The sequence below is a fragment of the Wyeomyia smithii genome, chromosome 3, assembly GCF_029784165.1.
Source record: "Wyeomyia smithii strain HCP4-BCI-WySm-NY-G18 chromosome 3, ASM2978416v1, whole genome shotgun sequence".
Classification (NCBI taxonomy): Eukaryota; Metazoa; Arthropoda; class Insecta; order Diptera; family Culicidae; genus Wyeomyia; species Wyeomyia smithii.
The window spans coordinates 214,326,323-214,351,345 of record NC_073696.1 but is presented as its reverse complement, the minus strand read 5'-3'; the positions used below and the strand labels follow the sequence as shown (position 1 = coordinate 214,351,345).

Sequence of the window (25,023 nt, the reverse complement as noted above, 5' to 3'; positions counted from 1 at the left end):
AACTAGCACTCTATAAAACACTCATTCTTCTGGTGGCCCTCTATGGCCATGAAGCATGGACACTTAAAGAGGCTGATCGGTGAGCTCTTAATGTTTTTGTGCGTTGAATCTTGCGGTCAATACTTGGCGGCGAAAAATGATGTTTGGCGCATTGTACCTGGTATACGAATCAGTGGATTAAGTCAAGCGGATTAAGCACGGCAGGCTATAGTGGGCTGAGGATTATACCTGGAATGCCGGAGAAACGATCAGCAAAAACTCTATTTCCGAAAATCTGATGGAGACCGTTGACTTCGGGGTAGACCCCGCATTCTTTGGATGTGTGCTGTCAACGAGGATGCCCGTGTAATAGGTGTTAGAGGAGACTGGAGGATGGCAGCCCAAGATTGAGTGATAAATTAGCGTATTCTGGATTCTGCACTCGATCGATGATTATCGATTATAATCGGTCTGTCGCCGCAGAAGTAAAATAAGTAAGTAAGTAAGCCAGCTTTGGTCCCGATGCCTACAGATCCTCACGGAATTTATGCGACAGGAGCAGCGCAAGACCGAGTTGTTGGAGGCGTATTCTGGATTCGGCATAGGATCTTTGTAATTTGTCACCATAAAATAAAATAAATGAGCAAAGCGTTCTAGGAATAAAGACATAGGCATAGTCACGGGGGTTTAGGCTCTTGACATCAGCGCAGAATGTTTGTGATTTGTTTCAATAACCTTGATATTTTTCCTACATTTTCGAAAATTTATCCTTGTTGTAGTCATTTGTTCCTATCGAACAAATATTTTATTTTTATTGTTTTGTGAAATATCAATTTGAATTCAGCTTTTAAGTTTTGAAAGGTTTATCTCATTTCCCTCTCCAATGTTAGTTTTGGCCACGACTATGAGCAATAATGATGTATTTGAAGTGATAAATGAAATTAAAAGATGTTTATAATATGAGTTTTTTAAGCGAGATGTGCTTGAAAGAAGCTAGCAACAAAAATATATTGTGACAAAGAAATATAAGATAATATCGGGCAATTTGTTAGTTGTCAACAAGTTACCAAAAGTAAGCATGAATGGGGATACCAAACGAAGCTTGCACATCATATTTCTCGCATCCTTGATTTTCATTAGCATTAAACTGATAGTCATAAAAACGCATATAGTGCTGTTTACAAACCTAATTGATGACTCATAGGTATTCCCAGATATATTTTAAGCTAAAGCCTCTGGATTCCTTATTTTAATAAGTGTTTAGTTCACCGAATAATTACTCAACTTTTTTACGAATGCTCACTAAGGAGGAGAGGGCAATTCGCAAAAATCTCCCGTGGAATTCAAAAGTTTTTAAATTTATTTTTCAAAGATAAATATCTTAAATCAATTCAAGAATATCTCACTAAGGCAAGCGGTGGATTCATCCCAGCTAAATGAAACTTATTCTGGTTTTCTGGTTATGGTTTTCTCTACGAATTTGTTGGATATGAAAAAGTTTATCTATGTGCTTTACATGTTTTTGAACTAATCTCATTGTTCGGAAAAAAAATCCTATATAAGATTTGAGAGGGAACGGAAAAACGGAATGAGAAATATTACGATGCCTTGTTATGGGAGGACGGAGAGTCAAAAAATTCGAAAACAGTCCTCACGTAATTTGTGGATGACACCTACAGTAATAATGTGTATAACAGAATCCTAATTTATACCTAATATAACATTAAATATTTATTTCTTTAAAAAACTATATAGAATTCATGTAATTCCCAAAATGTTCAAACTAGCCATATGTTGATGTCATTATTGGTACCAAATTTAGGAAGGAACGTCGCGAGCGTTAGCTGCCTTTTTACTGTTACGCGGAGCTACCTGTTTCATTGCGTTACATCCCAATGTTAGTAACAAGTGTTGATATAGTTCTAAGTTATCAAATTGTTTAATATCTAACACCAGAATTCAGAATATTTACTGCTGTAACCAATATTCTGATACATATTTGTTATGTGAAATTAGTATACAATTTCAGTGCATCTAACCAAAGCAACAATGGTAAAATCTGTTTCCATATAAGAACGCAGAATTGTGTCACAGTAAAAATATGCGCGATATTCGAGAGAAATGTGAAACTTTGAATCGGAAAATGGAATGTATTTTTTTGTTTTTTTTTTCATTTTCTTTTGGAAATTCAATGATTAAATTAATAGGTGTTTTTATCTTTAGAGATTTTAGTATATGATTCTAGTATCTAGATATCAATATTTACTCTTTGAGAGACCTAGCTTTTAATTAGTCGTATATCGGATCAAAGAAAACTTATGTATCGCATTTATTGGGGCTTTGATTTATATTGGTAGTGCCCTATTCAATGTTTGTATATTTTCTGGATGGATTGTAATAGGTATTCGATAAAAAAATTTTACTCTAGGAATTTCGCTAAGAGAAAAGGATAACCTAACCCAAAATCTGATATACAATTCTTCTATATTAACAAATAGGCTAGCTAGTGAATTCTAGGTTAGTGATTGAGGGTTTTGGACTTTAATGCATTGACTTTGTCCTAATTTGCGAAATACTGAGCTCCTGTATACTCACAATTAGCCATCCCAACACGTGACATACCTGCAATTAAAAGGAAACAATTTGTTAGTTCATTCTCCTTGTATCACAGCCTTATAGAATAACAATTAGATAAGTAAATATTTGCTTTCCAGCAGCATCCCGGTGATGTAACCTCAATGACCGTGAAACGGAAATGTATCAATTACAACTAGGACACCCATCCACCGCCGCCAGAGCACAAAGGTTGGTAATACCGCCGAGGAGGTGTAAACAAAGTCTGCATTGAACCCCGGCCGGCTCCGTTGTCCACACGTACAATAGAGCTCCCGCAAGTTAGCTAAACAGAAAACCCATAAATTTACCTTCGTTAAATACCTATAGGTTTCGGGAAAAACAAAACTGAAAACTTTTATTGCTTTATTGAAGCTATGAAAAACTGTCCGATCTATTTATCTTCTGTTCTACAGCGTTGGGGGAGGCCCCGGTTTGACGATTGTCCTTTCGTCAGTGTTGCTGTTGCTACTTTCTAGCTTGGAAGACCCGCCACAGGTAGCCTTTTGTCCGGCAGAGTACCTGCCCCGGCCAAGAGGTGGGTGCTCGAAATCACCAGTATTAAATTGTTTTCGACAACAAATCGTAAAACAATTTAGCAAAACAAAAGCCGTCCTGTTGTCTTTGCGAATTTCACTTTATGACATGTATCAATTAGTCAGGGATCGGTCAGGGGCCAGGGATAGAGTAGATCGGTATTCTTTTTTTTTGGCAGCAACGCGATACGTATATCTGTGCAGAGCGGGGCGGAGCAATGGGCAGTTTTGTTTTGCATTTTGCTTATGAGTTTTACCGACCCCCCTGAGTCGTGTGCAATTATTACTCGTCATCAGTGTACAGTATCCTACTTCTATAGAAAACTTTAAGTTTTTGTTTTTGTGGGCGGATTGTTTACGATTATCATCATATTATGTAAATTGTTTGTGCATTGTACGGTCAAGTCTGAGCTGGTTCTTAAAAAACACATCCTGAAAGTAGAACAGGTATGTCAAAATGATTTGCTTTCTTAGGTGTCTTAGTGGTAGAAATTTCTCAGCATTCAATATATCAAATCCAGAAAACTATAATCTTTAATCGCCCCCAATTAAAGGCATAGAGAATTGCTCTGACCGGACTGCACCTGCAAATATTTCCCACACCGCAGGAACAATATGTGCAGGCCACCAAAGCCACAGCAAGGGACCGATATTTACGTGGAATCAATCAAATTCCAAACACCCAAATCATAATTTCCTCTGTCAATAGAAAGAACCTTTTTTCCCTATTCTTACCGGAGCTATCGAAAGGAAAGAGAGCGGAAAGCAAAAAAAAAAACGTCAGAATCCTTTAATCGGTATTCATCCGAGACGCACGGAAAAGAACCGGACCGAGAAGTGCTGTTTTGTTGTCGTAGGTGTATTTTTTTCGCTTCGTCAAGGGTCAATTTTTGGACCTGCTCCTACGCACTGTTGGCTGCCGAACGATGAGCCGATTTGATCTGCGCAAATTAAAGCCAGGCTTTGTACCTTCGATGCTGCTCTGTTGGACGGATTAAACGCTCTTTATAAGTGGGAAACGGACTCTATCGAAAAATTTCGAACCATTCTTGTGAACAAAATTGCAGTGGTGTGTTTATAAGCTCAACATACATGGGAAATCTGATCACTTATACTTCATTAAATATCGTAGCAGCAACAATGATTAGGCTGGTCAGTTGTGGTACTGCTGCAAGCTGAATCACGATTTTCGCTGCTCGCTACAAACATGAACTAAACTCCCAAAGGTCTTCCAGCTTTGGATCATCGCGAGGGGGAAAATGTGTTGCAAATATCACAAAGACCTTTTTGAGCGTCCTCAGTTGAGAAATTCGAACCGTTCCGTGATCACCCTGGTCGGCACGAAATGTTTAGAGTAGGTCAGCAATAAACGGATCGTAAACAGCCGCTGACGCCCATTGACAATGTTTAATGATTGTCACTGTGCGAGGCGAGGAGGTAAACATGACGTAACATCGACTCAATAAAAAACAAACTTCTTCGTCCCATAAATGACCGCTGTTGGCAGGGCAAGAACAAGGAATAGTCCTTTTGTCGCTCGTTTTTCTTCCATTTTTCAACCATTCCAATGAATTAGTATACACCGACAGCCATAAAATTTGAATCCCTAGAGACAATGTAATAGCTTTAGAGGACACCGACCGACGCCGATCAATCACACTTGAAAATATCACCGGATTTTGCATTTTTGTGTCGGGGAAATTGGCTCGTAGTCGCCATGCGGTACCAATTCGCAATTTCAATCCGCATCTGGTGTCGAAATGAAGCTGCCGCTCCAGTCCCGTACATCTTCGGAGCGATTAGTGCTGCTGCAGCAGCGGGACGGAGAGTCTGTCGCCATCTGTGACCGAATGCCAAGAATCGCCACTTTTGCTCATGCGGCCCTAAATCAATACCGTGGAAGGGACGAGGGGACGCGGTCGGCGGCGTCGCGGTGAAAAATATGACCAAAACTTGAAAATGACACGACAAGCTTGGTCAAAATTCGGCTCAAGGATCCGGGAATGTAATTGGAGTCTCCGGGACCTGTCAAGCGACGTAGTGATAGAACGCAACTGCGTTGCGGTGATTGTATGGGTGGGTCCCAGCGTCCAGGGTTTATTTTATCGACCGTATGGTGATTATAGATCGGTGTTTTTTTGGTGAGCAAAAGCGAAGAAAAAATTCCCACAGCACAGTAAATATTTGACCACTTCAATGCGAGGAGGAAGAGGAGAGGTGCGAAACGAACGTGAAAAGGACGGGACTTCGATGGTTTCGGACTAGAGGGAAGATGCTGCCGATGATGAAGAAGGAACAACAACGGCAGCATTATGAAATATGTTTTCAAGATGCAAATTTTTCACCACCAATCGGTATGTTTTTGTTTCGAGAGATGGATTTTCTAGAGCAACGAAGCGATGTGGAGTTAAGTGAGAACGAGGATTTTATGTTTTGCTGGGTCGAGGAAAAGGTATGGGAAATATACGAATAGCTTTTGCAATAGTTTCGGGTTAAAATTTTGAGCAAAAGACGAAGATTTCGTACGTTGTATACCTAATTATTTGAAGAAGAAATATATTGCAACTAGAGCAAATAGTAGTGGGATTTCTTAGTTGAAGATTCATCACATAATTCATATAATCTGAAATTATAATTTATCCAAGAATATGAAACGATTGTTATGAATTGACAATAGAAAATTGGACGTAACTATCACAATTTTGTACCTTATATATTATTTATATATTTATTTACCAAGTATTTGAAACTATTTATAGATGTCTTCTACTATGGTAGAAAGTAAAAATAAGGTAAAAACATTTACACAATTTCTTTTGAATATGAAGACAGATTCTTTTTTTTGGAAAAATTGTTAGGTCAGAATTCAATTTTATATTTTTTTTTCAATATTTACAATATTCAATATTTATCTCACGCTGATATAAATGATCAAAGACAGAGGAGCGTTTTCGTTTCTAAACAGAAATCACTGAATTACTGTATATGTTCCTGCAATTAGTCAGAGCTCAAACGAGCTATTCGACAAAATGAAAAAAGTGCATTTCATAAGCTCAAACCGGATAAAATGAAAGATGATGGCAATTTACCCAATCGTATGAATTTTCATTTTTTCCTCGTTTGAGATTTTGGAGAGTACCTGTGTTGACCATTGTTATCGATGTACAGAAAGTTTCACCGAATTCCACCCTGGATTATACACCGACTTGCAGCCTGAAGTGTTTTCTCAAAGATCGTGTCTAAAGTAGGGAACCTATTTTAAGCAGTCTATGGAGCCGCCGATGTATTGAAACAAAAACGTCTAAATGTGTCAGGGAACATCTATAAATGACGTAGCTTTTCGTCACAAAATCAGGACCTCCCTCTAGATAATTACGTAGCTTTATAACAACAAATGAACAACAAAAGACAAGAAAGTAATAAAAATAACCCTAACACTTAAATGAGCAATGTTGTTTTAAAACAACACTACTAAAAACGTTTTAATATGTACATATTATAGTATTTTTTAGAGATATAATTCTTTGTAACAGCTCTCTAGACTTTAGCGAAGAAAACTGAACAGCTGGAAGTACTGTATTTGAATGTTTTGTTTTTACTTTTGCTGCAAAATCTTGGGAACGAAAAAAAAACATAGCGAGATTCCCGACTGGTGCTGACTGTCTTTGAAAATAAATTTTAAAATGAGATTATTGGTTAGTGAAAATGTCTGAATTATCAGTAATTATACTAACAAAAGGTCAATTTTAAAGTTACTGTTAACAAAAGTAAGTGTTTAGACTTTATCCTGCGATAAAGTAAGTAAGTAATTGAAAGATAATCTTTCAACTATTTTAGGCATATTGGTTAGTTTTAGAGCATCAAACCTGTTAAACAAAGATTTTATGTTTTCAAATGATTTTTAACGTCGTGCGCATTTAAGGGCTAAACATAAGAAAACAGTGATGAAAAAGAACAATCAGAAAAATTCCAAATTTTTTTCTTAGTTTAATATTTGCTACGTAGCTTAGCTTGACCCCCCCTCCCCCTCGTCACTTTCGTCATAAAACTGCAATCCCAACCTCCCCCCTCGAATGCTACGTCATTAATGAATGTTCCCTAAGATGAAATAAAAAACATGAGTATATCAAGTTGTCTATCTCTCTGTCAGCACTCGTTTTAAGATTGTAAAACTAATTTAGCAAACTTTTAAAAAAATCAAATAACATTCCCAATGAGGGACACAATAAAGAATTCTAAAGCTTAAACTATTTTTAACGTTTCTTGAAGGAGAACCTACTGATGGCTTTTAATAAATTTTAAGATCCTCTGAGAAAGGCCAAGTACGAAGGCCGAAACGTTGGACATAAAACATAGCAGCGTTTTGATCCACTGTTGAGACTAAAAAGGCTGTTTTTCCCTTAGAGCAGCGGTTCTCAACCTGGGGTACGCATACCTCTGGGGGTACTCGAAAGCCTTCAGGGGGTGCGCGAAAGAAAAATCAGTAATGGCGGACAAAGCAAGTATTCTTTATAATACTTCATTTGTTGGCCAATCTAGCCCCTAAAACATGACTGTAGCAATCAAACAAGCTACAGTTCAATTTGGAACCTTAACTAGACTACCACAACATGATCGCAGAAACAGCTTGCTTCGGTTTTAGGAGTTACCTGCCAAGCCATTTCCAAGCAATTGCATGCTTTCGGAATGATTGAAAAACCTGTAAATGATGTGAAACGGGTTCGCCACAGAAGGCAGAATCACGAAAGACAGAAGCACGAAAGGCAGAATCATGAAAGGCAGAACTCTGTGACCATACACACAAGGCAGAATATTTCAAAAGGCAGAATTTCGAAGAGTACGAAAGGCAGAATCACTTGTAGTAGAACCTGGCTCACGATAGCCAAGTGCGTGATGGTGCGAATCCTAGTTACGGTATCAAAGCTGCTACTCTACATTTGTTATTTAATATTATTTGGTAACCAGACATAATAACTGATCACACAGCAATGATCAGTTTTGATGGGAGGTGCAAATCAAGCCTAATTATTAGATCCGAAACGCGCACACTGGTTTGGCTCAGATCCTTAAGACTCTCACGGCATCGCGGAGAGTAATTTTTTTATGTTAGGTATAACTTACACTAGTCTCAACGGCTTGTTGGTTATAATCAATATAAAACAATTCATGCGGCGAAGACGCATAATCGAGGGCAAGGAACCGAAGCGGCACAAAGGCACCATGGTTTCCGCGGTCCGAGCCGGCCACCGACCCGCCGTCGAAAGCGGCGGCTTCTCGTATACAAACAACTGATCTACTGGTTTTCTAGGATTATTCAAACAGGTTTCTTTCCCTTAGTTAAGTCCGAACGAGCGGTAGCGAGTAAGGACAGCATACATTTGGACAATAGAGTCGGCCAAAGGCCGCGAGTGTGTGTTGTTAAAAAGAAAATTGACCATTTTTTTGATTCTACTATTCGTGCTCTTTGTGATTCTGCCATTCGTTATTCTGCCTTATGAAATATTCTGCTTTTCGTAATTCTGCTTTCCGTGATTCTCCCTCTCGTGATTCTGCCTTTTGATTTTCTGCCTTTCGTAGGAGACCCGTGCGAAACCACATCAATATTGTGTTAAGTTAGCGCATCTCCTGTGTAATTTTGAAACGAGTACAGCGTATTTGTTATTGTTGATAATGTATTTCATGCTCCACCGTATTTTCAATGTATTAAGCAGCTCACAATTATTGCACTTATAAGTATTAACCGGTGTAGTATCGTAGTGATAATTTCTACTTGAATTTGTAATATTTTTCAGAAGACTGCTCTCGTTAAAGCAGTTCAACCAGTAATCAATACTGATTATATAGGTACTGACTAGATTGACGCATATTTATTTCATGAAACCGCTCATTCAAAGAATCATCGAACCAATAACAATTAAAAATATATTTTGCATTTTACGATGATTCTCGTTTTGTTCATACGTAGTCGGTTCCACGATATTGGCACCAGCATCAGTGAATCCTGCTGCAAGATGGCTTGCTATTGGCTGTTTCGTTTGCTGGCGATTATTAGGGAAGCATGAGCCTTCTATACGCACCGGCTCGCGCAAGTAACCGACGGTTTTTTGTGCGCTCTCAAACTGATCGTTCATCTGAAACCGAAGTTTACAGAAACAGCACGGTTTTTGAGTGTATGATACATATTCTGATTTAGATCTTTGTCAATGTATTCATTGTACAACGGTTGCGTTATCCATTTTACACATTCTTTGTGCGCTTCCAGAGCAACCAATGTGCGTTTTGAGAGGACACATTGGTTGAGTAAAGTTTTAACTTTTGCGTGTAGCTTCTCCAGCGGCAAAAAACTTTCTTCATTGCATCGCGACGGCTGATCACAAATGGATTCATTACAGTATCCCAAAAAACGCTCGCCAGATCTACGGATTTCTCCACAGATTTATGAATTTGTATCACTTCTACGCAAATACGGATCCGTGGACAAAATTACCGATTTTTGAACCATTTTTTCCGGTTAGAACTCTAGGGCAAAACCAGTGTTTACCAGTGTTATTTACACAAATTTTCATTTCTTATGGAAATTTTAGTTTTTATTCGAAGAAAAAATCCGTAGAAACCGAATACACCGAAAGATGAATATAATTATTGTAACGGAGTTCGAGCTCTCCCAGTAAGATGTATCAAAGTCGTAGCTATTAATATGCAAAACTATAAATAATTTGGAGGTAACTGCATCGGTATTGCAAAACAATGATACCTTAACTCTTTAGTGCCCAAGCCCGCTTTTAGACGGGCTCCGGTAAAATCACTAGAAAGCTTTGTTAACACTTTTTACCTATTTATTACAGATTTATAGTGATTTTACTGAAGCCCGTCTAAAGGCGGGCTTGAGCACTAGAGGGTTAATTGCGCACCTATAAGTTTAATTACAAATTCACAGTTTCCTGAGAGCTTCGATTTTATGAAAATTTCAATTAAATACTGAGTGGAATCTGTACCTGATTTTATTTCGGAGCAAATAGATTACACTAGTCAACACAGGTTTTTCCCTGGAGCTCATACTGGATGAGAAATTACAGCTTTTTAACCATGCCTGTAAATTTTGGTGTCTCTAGCATGCACGGAAGTGCGTCAAAAGGCCGCAGAGTTCTTACTCCACATGCGTGTTGGCATGTTTTGGGCATGTTTGAATTCTGTCTTCGTTTTATTTTTCACTTTTTTCGCGACAAAATTGTTGAAGTGGATTTTACGCTTCAGTTTGGCCTAGAAACTCTGGATGGGGCGCAGCTAGGAGCCGCTTCATCTCCTCCAACGATTACTTCGAGTAGTGGGCCGAGCTCATCACGTTTTCGTGATAAGGATGCTAGACGACACTGGCAAATTGCAACTTCGAGCGGACTAGCGAATAATACAGTTTAAGCAAAGAGAATCATCGAAATCACAAGCAATTTCAAATATGGGTCCCAGTTATCGACTTGCATGATCAACTGTCGTAGATAGATAAGACTTGAACGATAAATAGCTTCTCATCCAGTATTGCTCCCAGATCTTTGACTTGATTGACTCTTATTAACTTGGTTCCAATTACATAAATGTCAAAAAGGACTACATTTTGAGTGCAGTGGTAACTAATAACGAAGCTTTTATCAATACTTAGCATCAATCGATTTCTCACACACCAGTTGTAAAACAGATTCGATAGGTTCTGCAGTTCTCTGCAGTCCTCCCATTTTTATTTTTAAAACATCGGCAACACACAATCTACAACTCCGATTGCCATTCATAAATATTGAGAACAATGATGGTTCCAGGTTACTACCCTGTGGCACTGGTAACACACATGATTTCTTCGATTTTTCTCCTTCAAGTCTTTAACCCTCTAGTGCCCAGTGCCGCCTCCAGACGGTCTCCAGTTAAACCTCTAAAAAGCTTCAATCAATACTTAAAAAATGTTTATAAAGTTTTAGAGTGATTTTTTCGAAGTGCGTCTGAAAATTAATTTGGGCACTAGAAGGTTAATTCAAAGTGTTGAATTTCCAAAGTTAAATTTTCCGATCTTCTTAAAATATTTACTGATTTTAATTTGATATTTTATGTCTTGTTGATTTTTTTTTATGATGACCTTAATCATTCCCGGAAGTAACATGCTATTATGGAAAACATTTTACAAAATAAATATTTTTCATTCATAATTCAAAAGATAGAAGTTAAGTAGCCCAGAAATTTTTGAATGTATAGAAATACTGCACAAAAACATTTAAAAAATAAGAAATGAAAACACAATCTAAGCATTAGCTTTAAAGAAAGAATTGTGCATTCGAGGGAAAAATTGTTATTCGAGATTAAAGAAGCATTTCGATAACTTTTAAGAGAGTTGCTCAAGATTCGGATTGGCACAGTGTGACACAGATTTTCGTTTTTTCGTTTTCCTCCAAACCGCTGCATCATCCCTCTCGAAGTGGTCTTTTCGCTTTACTTGGTCAGATGGGACCATACACCAGACCACATAACAAATTAAATTTGTCATGTACGGCGGCCATAGAAATACCGAGATCTGGTCCTCGGCTATTAGAGTGCGCCGTCGCCGTCGTCTTTTCACTGCTGGTGCCGTGAAGAAAGATTTTCACACTGGAGAGATCCTCTTCTTGAGGGTATCAGGTTCGTCCTGCTGGTGCTGCTGCTGCTGATGATGATGATACTAGATTATATGCGATGGATCGTTCTAACGGGACACACATATGGGCGTTTTTTTGGCAGGGATGCCAGTAGTCTTTTTTCAGGATCTAAATCGAAACGAAACTGTTCTATATGAGTTAAACATAACTAACCAAATCAACGATTACCAAACAATGGAATACTTCGATAGCTGGCATCACTTCAAGATTCGCGAGATCAGGGCCAAAGCAGAGCTGGTCGCAAGCATTAAATCACTTTTTTTTTGTGTGTGCTGCCTGTCTTGATTTCAGCAGTGGAAGTTCGGTGGCCCATAAGTCGCAAACGAGCGGAGACGGTGGCGGAAGGCAACAATCGGTAATGTGGTTTCGGTTTTTTTTTTCTGCCTCATCTCCTTTCAGAGATCCACTACGGTCCAAGTGGTTATACGGCGGCTTTATATTTTTCCCGGTCTGTCCTTCCTCCAGACGGACGAAAGCAAAAGTGAACCCGATGGGAACCTTCTTGCGGTGGTCAGGCCAGCAATACTGGATGGACGACCATATGGATGGAAACCGATTTCGGAGCGGTCGAGTGTGATGTCGGGTCTGTGTGTCCAATTTTTGAACCGTTTGTTTAATGAAGTCATTTTCCGAAGGACAAAAGCGCTCGTTGTGTATTGCGTTGCGGTTTTGTGGGTTTTTCGGACATCTCGCTGTGATCCTAATTAGAATTCACAAGTCGCTGCTTTGACGAGAAGCTGCAATCGGGGCAAAAAAGTCAACTTTGAAATCTTGGCATAGGCCAAATGTTGAACTCGATGGTTCAACCTCCCTCGCCCGCTGGTTCTCCTGCTGTTCCACTATATATTCTGGCTTGACTAGTGTGTGATGGTGAGCGTGAGCAATTGCCATTTCATGACGGCACACAGACCGCAGGGGAGGTCAATCCAGTCAGCGGGCTTGAAACGAATTCCCACACATTTGCCGACAGCAGCATTAGTGCATTAGTGAGCATTACCAGTCTAGTAGGGCCCACAGTGACAGTCTCTGAGACAATTGCAATGGCGGTATATGTTTGCCTAGAGGTCTTGTTAGAAACCAATAAATCAACAAAGAGCAGAGATAATCAGCGCAGTGCAAATGTGCTCCTGCCTGTATGATGGGGATGTACCCCCAGCCGGAGTCATTTCCTTACCGAAACCTTCCCTCGGCAGGGCGGCTGACATTGGCGGACGAAACAAAAATCCCAAACATGCTGAAGAAGCTCATGAACACATAATCGTGAACAATTCGGAATTCTCTCCTTCACTTGCAACAGCATGACGAACTAAAGAGGCGCTGCTCATACACTCATGTGATTTATGCTTTTTCGGTGCATTATTGCAGCGCTGCATAGGACGGCCAGCTTGATATGCTGTGATTATTCGGTTGCGGTCCACTCGGTTGGTCACCCTACGGTTGGGGGTTTCGTGGTTGGTGCGGCTACGAAGGGCCGCGAGTGAAAGCGCGAGAGAAACATCGAACTCTCCATCACGTAGGTGCATCTAGGAGTGCGCCCTTTAGAAATGCACGACTTGCCCTATCTCGGAGGAGGCCAAATCGAAACCAACCGAGTGCGCTGCAGCAGCCAACCGCGGGGCCAGTCTAATGTCAAGTCGCGAAATGTGGCTCTTTGTGTCTCGGGGGAGCATTCGGTCGGGGAGTCTATCGGTGGGTCCTGCCGGCTGGACGTTGGTCATCTGATGGAATGGTGATCCCCTCTGATAGGCGAGCGGTTGCCTCGGGGAGAAGTTCAACCGATTATTATTATAAATTAGATGCACCGCGAGGGCACAGCAAAATGTGCTGTGTAATCATTTTAGCGGAAGGTGATTCTGACGACTGGATTTGGTTGTTATTGCTATTATGGGTATTAGTTTTCAAATAATAGCACTCATGGGAAACGTGGATTGTGAAATCTATTGGTATTATAAAGCAAAGTTGTTTGTGGTTGGTTTTTGTGAATGTACAGAGGAAATGGAATATAATTGGTTTATTTCTCTTGTATTTTTTAAACATCAATTTGGTTTATATTTCATCATCCATCATAATCGGCAAATCTATCGTCTCTAATATATCCTGTTATGATTCATGGTGATTCATATACAAAGAATATATATAATATGTTTCAACTAAAGCCTTCTAGATTTTTGTTTTTATAGTGTGCTATTATATCGCACATGTCGCTAAAACTGTTCCTTGTTCAAATATCATAGTCTATAGGTCTCGTCAATGAATATTCTAAGCGATAATTTTCTTTTAAATACAATTTCCGCTTAGATCATTTTTTGAAGGATATTTTCTATATTAAGTATGAATAAATATTTAAACAAAAAAAAATTTGTGTAAACGATCGTAAGAGCATTGATAAAGTTTAGATTCAGAAGCATTGTGAGAAGTACGTTTACACTTCAATTGGTCTAAAAGAATGAGAGTTACTATAATTTTCTACTAATTATCTTCAGCTCTGATCCTGTTTTGCGTTTATTTGTAACATGGGATTGACCGAAATTTATATTTTTTTCCTCATCAACATCATCAACAAACATAGCTTTTTCTTGTGATTTAACGAGAGCACACTTAGTTTAGAGTAGTTTTGATGTTTATCTCAAAAGTGATTAAGTAGTAAGCAAATAGGAATAATCACGAGGATCATAAATGACCACGAGGGTCCACAGGCAAACACTATATGGCAATATTTGCATTAGAAAAGTACTTATATTTAAGTGAGCAGCAAAGTTCTAGCTGTTTTTTTAATTAAAAATGCAACTTTATTTTGAATAAATAGTTACCTATAAATCACTCAAAGTATTGCCAGCTACATTTTGGTCCCGTCTTTTTGAAAGAGCTCGAATACCGTTACGATGAATTCGTCTTTTGAAGTTCTACACGAATCAATCCAATTTTCGATGTACTCATATGAGCAAAACTGTTGATCATCCTGACAATGTGCACTCGAATGAAACAATTAATTATTGGCTAAATAAATATCTGTAGTATTTGGCGGGTGAAGAGGGATTTCTCATATGAGTGTTTATATGTAAGTTTTGACGACTTTGGCAATATAAGGGCGAGCGTTGTCATGCAGTCGAATCACTGGGTTTTGTGGCATCAAATGAAGTCGATACCGTTCCCCATCACCATTACTGTTCTTTGGGTTTCAATAGCTCATATTAAACAGTACCCTCCTGGTTCCAAACATAGCATAACCTTTACAGCGTATATATTCGACCGAGCCGACGCCGAAGAAGCATGCTCGGGCAGTTCCCTTGATTTTCTGTTTTTGGGTTGCTGTAGTTTAATCCATGTTTTATCACCCGTCACAATGAAACGGAGAAACCTCTTCTTTTTTACCGTTGAAGCAGTTGTCCACAAAACCAAAACATGCAATCGCTTGGAAATGGTTTGTCACGTTACTCCTAATAACGAGGCAAGCTGTTCCTGCGTTTGGCATGGCTTCTTATTGAGTAACTCTTCCAAGTTAACGTTTCCGAAAGTTTTATGTTAGTAAGCTTCATGAGGCTAGTCGTCAACGTCGAAATTTCATTTTAAAAGCCTCGGAATCAAGCTCGTTGTTTCATTTAAAAAAGCATTTCCGTAAACTTTTTAACTCTATGTGGGCCCCGTATTTTTTTATATAATGAGAAAAGCAGCACTTCCTGCAAATGACGATTATTTAGCACAAAATCAAACGTTTCACACAACTTAAAGTGTGTGACGCCACAATAAAATCAATAACGCGTCATAGCGGTTTGTATACCATATGTCTTGGCTTGGTCCAACATGTGTTAGATACAGTGGTGGAAAAATAGTAGGTGTGAGCAATGCTTATAAAGTCATCTGCATTTTACCCTACCATGTAAAAGAAATACTTGAACGCAATGTCTGTTTGAGATTGCTCAAATTATGGGTAATGAATAGGAAAATGCTATCTGTTAAAATTCATGGTGTTGTATTCGTGAGCGGGAAAAAATTTCATTGACCAATATTTTAAGTGGAAAAAATAATAGGTGTAAAGTAAACTATACATCGGACGTGACTGTTGATACAATTTGCTTATTGAAAAATATTGATTTATGGTTTTGGTGGTTACGGTGGGTGGAAACAGTTAGTCTGTTATGATAAACTAATATTTCATAAATTGGGTTTATAATTTTGCTTTTTGTTTGTCGGCAAAAGGCAGTGTTGTTAGTCTCGCTCGTAAGCAGCATGCATCTCCTCATGTGAGGTTCTCGGTGCCGCTGCTTTCACACAGTAAAGAATTCTCCATTCATGCTTTTTGTCGTTCTTTCTCGCTTTCTTTCTTGCTCACATTTACTCCTGAGATCATATGCACACACTCCCGTCTACTCTCCACGTGTGTACGACCAGCCGAAGACAATTGTTTCAAGATGCTTTGCGATGGTTGCAGAGGGACAAACAATGATAGGGTATCGGACTTTTTCGGCAGCGATCGCTTCAGCTAGTTTTGCATTAGATTGCTGTAAAAAACTTACCGAAGCAGTCCGATACCCTACACGTTGCCCCACTGTCGGCTGTCGGTGCATGTCGGGAAGAAAGCATTTTCGTTTTCGAGCACAGTTTTTTTAGCACTCCGCCTAGTCAAGCAATGTTAGTCGAGTACTCCTACTCACTAGCAGGAACTCGCGTACTCTTTTACGGTAGCTGAGAAGCAATACGAAAGAGTTTGTTCTTGTCGGTACGTGCTTGCTGCTACTCAGGGGAATGCATATAGAAGAAAGAGTATCTCCAAAACAAAAGATGTGTGTGCAAAAGACTTGAGAAGTGTAGCATTTCAAGCAGAAAGGAGAAGAAAGATTTTGCTTCTCGCTCGATTTGCAACGCTGGTAAAGGATCGCGGTAAACATTTCAGCCCTGACACAAAACGGCTGATCAAAAACTACAAAATGAAGGTGAATTTTGGAAATAAATAGCAGAAACCATTGCTCACAGAATATAGTTAAAAATCTGTTAAATGTCAGAAAAAAATCAGAACCACGAGCGTGGAAAGAAAACTAGTTCTAGGAATGACCTCCGAGTACTGAAATTCGTAAAAAAGATGCATTCCTTACATCTATAGCCATTTGAACGGAACTTTAATTGAAGATAACGTCTAAAACCATTCGGAGCCGTCTGATTGATTGTAAATACCGTGCTAGTACTACCTGAAAAACTCCTTTCGCACGGGACAGATTTTGCGAAAAAAACACTGCTGTATTTGTAAATATCATCTGGAGAATTTGGCATTTAACAGTTTTTTTTTAACTGTATTCTATGAGCAGTCGATGGTTTCTACTTTCTTCAATCGTCAGTTCCACATTTACTGCTTGAAATAGAAATTATTATTTACCTAAATTGAGACCTTAATTTAATTTACTTTAATTTAAATTACTCTCCGGGTTGGGAAATACAGTACTGGACAAAAATAGTACGCAACCACTATCCTAATGTTGAACTCCCTGTATCTTTTTTAATATAAGGTATATGAACTCGATTAATTCGGATAAATTGTAGTATTTCTAATATACTAACGATTGGTATACTAATTTTGTCTATGAATTGCATATTAAATTCACACATCAGCAAAATTTCAATTAAGCTCTATTTTCGCTTGGTCAAAATTAAGTACGCATTCTTTATATCATCATCAGTTTACTATTTCTCAGCTCAGATAATTTATTTTTTATTGTGTCCTACTCCTCGTAAGTCCAATAAGATTCCTATTGCTGCAGAGAAACGTCGAAACAATGTGTTTGATCATTTGTTTATCATTATTAGTGCGCGGTACAATCGGATAAGATGAGGAAAAGCAAATTTCCGTAGATATTCGTAAACTTATAGTTAACAACCGTCAGGAAGGTCTTTCTTATAGAGAAATTGCTCGAAAATACGATTTAAGTGAAGCAGGAGCACGAAAAATATGCAAAAAGCATGGAGAACTGGGAAGCGTAGCCGATCGGACCGGTAGAGGAAGGAAGCGGAAAACTACAACTAGCGATGATCGCCGAATTTCTCGAGAAGTGGCAAAAAATCCTTTCGCTACCAGCCGAGTGATTCGTGAAAATGCTGATTTAAATATCTCTGAACGAGCTGTGCGCAGAAGACTACAGGAAATGGGTTATAAGAGTGGATTTGCCCAACGATGACCTTTGATTCGAAAGGTTAACAGGTTTGTTTACTTCGTATTCAGCATACATTTTTAGCTGAGGTTTATTTCTGCAGGATCAAACGCCTCAAATTCGCTCAAAAATACATCGACAAGCCGATAGAGTTCTGGAAACAGGTTATCTTGAGCGATGAAAGTAAATTTGAGCTCTTTGGCCACAAACAACGAGCACGAGTTTGGACGAAACCTGGTGAGAAACTTGCCGATAGAAATATTCAGAAGACGGTCAAGCACGGAGTTGGCAGTATCATGGTGTGGGGGTGCTTTGCTTGGTCGGGTGTTGGTAATACTGAGAAAATTGATGGCATAATGACGGCAGACTATTACATCAGCATTTTAAAGAGAAATCTTACAGAGTCGGCGCGAAAGGTTGGCTTAGAGAAGAAGTTCACTTTTCAACAAGACAATGATCCTAAGCATACCGCCCACAAAACCACTGCGTATTTCCGTGCTTCACGTATCAAACTATTGGAATGGCCACCACATAGCCCGGACTTAAATCCGATAGAAAATTTGTGGTCGATTTTGGATCAAAATGTCGACAAGGGAGATGTCACCAACTGCGACAAACTGTTTGAAGCTTTGAAAGAAGCTTGACAAATATCGACTTCTAACATATTAAAAACCTCGTTAAAAGTATGCCTCGACGCCTGCAATCCGTTATTGAAGCTAAAGGTGGCCAAACTAAATACTAAAATAAAGAAATCACTATAATGCGTACTTTATTTTGTCCACAAGAAAAATGACAATTTCCAAATATAAGCTCTTTTTATGTTTATATGTCGTTCTCATGTCCCTTTATCTAACATTTTTCGAAAGTACACCTCCAGTACTGTCTTTTGTTAGAACACTTTGATTATCCATCTGCCTTAGATTCTACCTAAATCAAGAACGTTTGAACATATCACAGGTGCGTACTTTTTTTGTCCAGTACTGTACATGATATATGAGAACTGTAACCGATTTCCAAATATGCACCTATATCGCGCGAAGGTCAGTGGTCCAATGAATGATAATTGGAATGGTTGATTGATTTCTTGTAGAGGGACTTTAACAATGATCATGTGTTCCCGTGTGATGGTTTTAAATACCTATGAATAGAACTAGCGACACAAGTAGGCGGGGCCGCGGATATGGCATTATGGAAGAAAGAAAAAAAAAGGTTAGAGTGCGTTGTTTTATTTAGATATAAGGACAAACGTGGCCCGTGAAGTGCATTAGTTTTTCTTTAACTGTGTACCTGTCAGCAAACTCATCATCATGATGGCATCAAAAATACAAGCGGACCACGGATAGGCGACAGAACAGCCAAGTTAAGCCTCCCGTATTATTGATGTTATCAGGAGAGCTAGCCAAATATGCTGGGTCGGACCCAGCCTAAAATTAGCGGGACTACAACACTGTAGGACAAATTTTGAAATAAAATTACGTCTAACTTAGTAGGGTGCCATGCTATATGCAACGTTCATTTGACACGGTCAGGCTTCCTGAAATCTCGCTCGCACAAAGAAGAGACAGTGTGCTTTGCGCCACAAGTCTCGTTTCTCATTCAGTCGCTTCGTGCTGTGTGCAGCGTGTGAGCGAGAAAACTTACCATTCGTACGAGCCATGTCTCGTCGCATGGGAATTTTTATAGCGACGTACACGAAGATATCTCGTTTCTCAACTTAACGAGTGCGGTGCATGGGCGTCGCGTACTTGAGACAGCTTGCGTGCAAATTCTCGTGAGCTCGTCTCGCGAGCTTGCCTCGCATGTTGCTTTGCGCTAATGGTGCGAGAAGGAAATTGATTTTGCGCAGAAGGATACAGGCAGGGGATTTTATGTTTTTTTTATTTACGGTGTTATAGCAGCATGCATCAAAACACCGTTAGAATTATCAATGATATAACCTAGTTCATTTATTTATCAATTCAAAATTCTATGATTAATTCATCCGACTTTTGTTAACATGAATTAAGAACGTTTTGTTACTATACCAATTATGCTAACGGTACGAAAATGCACCGGATGCAGAGTGTTACGTTGGTTAACAGAAGTGTTCCTTTCGTCGGTTTAGATGTCATTGACTATCTTATGTTAGAACTCTGTTTTGTAGTTCTAAGGATAAAAATGAGGTTTGAAATTACAACATAAGTTTTTCGGGAGTTAAAAATAGTAAAACCATTGAAATTCCGGAGTCCGCGTAAAAAAAAAACGCGTAAATTCTGCAATCCGAGTGAAGAGGAACCGAAATCCGCAAGAAAAAAAAAAAAAAAATACCGCGTAAATTCCGGAATCCACGTAAAAAAACGCGGAAAAAGCGACCTTAGTGCATAGATATTGCAAATCAGGTTCTGAAGGTTCGTGATAATCTGATCTTAGTAATATAGTTTTGTGAATTCTTCCGATTAATACACCTTCAGAAGGGTCTGACGGCATATATCGTATGTAGGTACACTCACCGTTAAGCATTTACAGCTCGTGAGACTTTCTCGTGTACACAGACTTCCTGTACACGCGCTTTTTACTGAAACGACGAGAGGTTTCTTTTCTTTTTTTTTTTCTTCGGTAAGAGACTGCGGCGCACCACACGATGTCTTATCGCTTTACGAACTGAGCGAGACGCCCATACTGTACCTTAGTGAAACTGTATATTAGAGAAATGACAAAGCACTCACCGTTGAGGAAACTGTCAACATCAAAACGGATAACGGCAATGCAAAATTATACAGCTCGCCCGTTTTGATGTTGACAGTTTCCTCAACGGTGAGTGCTTTGTCATTTCTCTAATATACAGTTTCACTAAGGTACAGTATGGGCGTCTCGCTCAATTCGTAAAGCGATAAGACATCGTGTGGTGCGCCGCAGTCTCTTACCGAAGAAAAAAAAGAAAAGAAACCTCTCGTCGTTTCAGTAAAAAGCGCGTGTACAGGAAGTCTATGTACACTAGAAAGTCTCACGAGCTGTAGCGCACGAGCTGTATCAAGTATGTACAGTACGGGCGTCTCGCTCAGTTCGTAGTGCGATGAAACATCGCCTTGCGCATCGCAATCCGAACCGAAAGAGAAGCGAAAGAGCAACCTGCAAATTGCATGTGATTTGTCTCGTCTCGTCGCACATACATGGAAATTCTACGAGCGAGAGAAAGATTTCTCTCGTCGCTTGGAAAAAAAAAAGCGCGTGCACGGGAAGTCTGGACACGGTATAATAGGGGCCATCCACATACACATGTAATGTCCACGGTGCAATTTTTAGAATTTATATGGGCAGTTTTCCCCCCGGGGGGTGGGGGGTGGGTATAAAATCGTTAAAAAAACTGTCCACGTGGTATGTGAATGGCCCCATTCATAAAATGTCTAACGGAGCCAAATAAATCTAATTTTAAGAGTATCTTACCAGGAAACGACAGGATGAAAGATTTCGAATTCTCACAACCTTTTTACCACTGAACAGATTTCAGTCATTTTATTCATTTAGTCTCGTTGGTAGAAAACATATTTTTCTGGTTTATGAAATCAATTTTTGGAGCATTTTTTTTTAAAGTAAAATGATCCATAGTAAATTTGATTATAGTTCAACCAATACCGTTTCCGTTATGATGGAATCCAACCATGTCCCAATTTCAGCCGACACGAAATTTTTACTATATGTTACTTCTATCGGTTTTCCACTTTATAATCAGTATCTATTTTATTGTGTGCATCAGTATGTAAAGCTGCGGTCACACATTTTATTATTTTACATTATTTCAAAACCGTATTTTTGTCCTTGAGAAAGACCGATTGTACTTTGCACTTGGTAGTAGGAAGTAGGTTTTTTCTCTATCTGTGAAACTAACCAATTTATATTGAAACAAAATAAAATTAATATTAGGGTAAACGCTTCTATATTCATCTCAGTACCTATATTCATCTCATCACGCCATTTTGAACAATTTATCATCAAATTTTACCATATTTTTAACGTAAAACATTCAACCACTTGACAAAGTCGAGCAGCAAATAGATTTACTTCCAAAAACTTGTAGAGATTTGACGGTAAACTGGACAAATTAGAGTAATAAGATGAATATAGGTGCACATAGCTGTTGAGATAAATAATGGAGTGATTACCCTATTACTTGTACTATTGATAACTTCCTTTAGAAACATTGTAGAAATTACCATTCCACACAGGACAGTCCTTATATAGAGGAGCGGCCAAAATTATAAAAAATTCGAATTTCATATTCAGGAAATGTTTTTGTAGCTTTTGATCCATATTTTCATATTTCATGAACGAGATGTTAAAACGGTTCATGCTAAAAGAACGTCTTCAAAGTTATCTTTTTTAGAAATTAACAAAAAAATATTTTAAACTGTTATACCATGTTTGCATACAATTTAGAGCTTAGTTTCTTAAAACTGGAAGAGTAAACCCACAGAGTCTGCTGTAGGCCACCTAGCACGTGTAAGTACAATTCCTGACAGTGTGCCTGAGAGCCGTAATTGTGCTATTCAAGAATCTATATTAAAAGTTTACGGAAAATTTGCGTTTTGTGAAGGGAATAGTTTAAAAATAACGTTGAAAACAGTTGTCAATGTCTGCTAAAATTAGGATTTGCGCTAGTGACAAATGTGCCAGAAGTTTAAAATACATACATGAATCCTCCAAGTAGAGAGATAACGATATACAGGAATACCTCCATTTTACGCACATTCTCGTTTTTGAAATCGAATTGTGCGTTAAATCGAAGCAAGATTTTCAAAATTTTTAATAACCCAAAAATAATTTCCGTAATCGGGAAATTACAAATAAACATGTAATGAAATATCCAATTATTACGTAACGTCCAAAGAGGGGGTTGGAAAGTTTGACAATCCATATAAAAAAATTTTAAGGTCCGAAAAATAGTTACCTAGCGGGAAGGGGAGTCGAAGAAGATAATCATTTGCGTTACGTAATTTATAATCGTTCTCTACTGAGCCGTTTATGGCAAGGAACTAACTCAGAATATCTGAAAGGAATTAAATGAAACAATGACTATGGGTATATGTGTATGTGTATGTGTGGGCATGTAGGCCACACATTTTTACCCATACTAACGCCGACTTTCATTGAAAAAAGTCTATTTATCTTGCTTGAAATTTGATTCATGAATTGACTAGGCCGAGTGCCCAATAATGATAAAAATATTTCCAGAACCAACACGGTTTGTTCTATCGATAAATCATTTTCAGCAAAGTTGTAGATATTAATTTCGTTCTTAAAAAAAAATAAAAATAAAATGAAATAAACACTGTAAAACAATTTAATTTTTTTCCTTAACTCAATAATTTTTAATTAATATCTCCAAGGTTAGTAAAGATATTTTTTTGTGTTATCTTATTATGAAAATTACTGTTGTAAATTTTGCCAATTACCAGTCAAAGAAATCGTTTTGGCTTCAAAATTTTTTACTCTTTATGGAAAATCTAATTTTCTGTTTCTTACTTGTTTTTTAATTCTCCTTGATCAGATAACCATAAATGATCAGCTGGGCTTTGGTAGTTGTTATTATTATATATAACTTTGCCGAAGACACTTTATCGACCGAATAAACCGTTCTGGCTTTAAAAATGTTTGGAATCATCAAATGAATTAACCATTTTCACTAACTAGTATGTGAAAATGGCTAACTTATTCGATGATTTCAAATATTTTTAGAGTGTTTCGAAAAACTCGAAATTTAAATTTATTTCGTCAATCAATGTAGACTACAATTCTAATGTATACGTTAATCTTAAGCTATCGAGTTCTAGCACGTAATGCGCTTTTTAATGCGTTCCGGGACATGGTAACGTCTATAATCTCGCAGTGTTTGTTGTATGCGTTCATGATGCTGTTAATTGGTCCATGTTTGGCGTACAGTGACCGGTAATTATTGTTAGTAAAAATATTGCGCGTTCTTAAAGGACGAGAAGGAGCATAAAAGTTAAGAGTTTCCAGCAGATTTGGTGAATTAACACGTTGTGAGATCATATCGTTTACAAAGGTAATCATGGTTGTTTCTCGTCGTTTCTTCAGAGATTCGATATTAATAAGCATGCAGCGAGATTCGTAAGAAGGGAGAGGATATGATGCCCAATTGAGTTTTCTTAATGCAAAAACCAGAAATTGTTTTTGAACTGATTCAATACGATTGATATGAACTTCTTGATATGGGGACCAAACTATACTGCAGTACTCTAATATTGATCGAACATAGCTCACAAAAAGAGTTTTTATTGTGTATGGGTCCTTGAAATGATAACTGAAACGTTTTATAAAACCAAGCATACTGTTGGCTTTGTTGATTATTGTGTTATAATGATTCACGAAAGTGAGTTTCGAATCGAGGATCACTCCTAAGTCTCTCATTTTGGTACATCTCTCTACAAGTTGTTGGCCTATGTAATAGTTCATAGTTTGCATTAAAGTTTTCCTGTATATGATATGACATTACATTTCTTAATATTTATATCAAGTGAGCTTTTCAGACACCAAGTATAGAAGGTATTGATCTGCAACTGAAACAATTCGAGGTCAGACTGGTTTTTAATCTCCATATACAATTTCATATCGTCGGCATAGATTAAAATTTTGATCTGGTTAAGTAAAAGGGTTACATCATTAACGAACAAAATGAATAGTAAAGGTCCTAAATGTGATCCTTGCGGAACTCCAGATGTTACCTTCACTGGAGCAGAGAGATGGCCTTTGAAACGGACAAATTGTGTTCTGTTCGTCAAATAAGATTCAATCCATTTTACGAGTTGGTTATCTAGTCCAATGCGTTTTAGTTTGAAAATCAGTAATGTTATATCGACTCTATCGAAAGCTTTACTATAATCGGTATATAATGTTTCAACGTAGTTACCTCTATCCATTGCAGCGAGTGTGAAATTAACGAATTCTAATAGATTAGAAGCTGTGGACCTTCCTTTGAAAAAACCATGTTGGTTGATTGTAATACTATTTTTCACCTGTTCGAAAATTCGTTTATTAACGATTGATTCAAATAGTTTCGGAATACAAGAGATGATTGCTATGCCGCGATAA

General features: G+C 38.2%; 1 protein-coding gene across 2 annotated transcripts in view; it reads right to left on the bottom strand.

Annotated features, from left to right (window-relative positions):
• The window catches only part of LOC129726729 (B-cell lymphoma/leukemia 11B), a 188,616-nt gene that overhangs the window by 61,209 nt on the left and 102,384 nt on the right, over positions 1–25,023 (bottom strand). The window contains exon 1 of one of the 2 annotated variants that reach the window (XM_055683770.1): positions 2,575–2,599. The exons of the other annotated variant lie outside the window; for it this stretch is intronic. Coding sequence (XP_055539745.1) covers positions 2,575–2,599 — 25 coding nt within the window. Of the gene's footprint in view, positions 1–2,574; positions 2,600–25,023 lie in introns of those variants that run through there. 2 annotated transcript variants of the gene reach the window in all.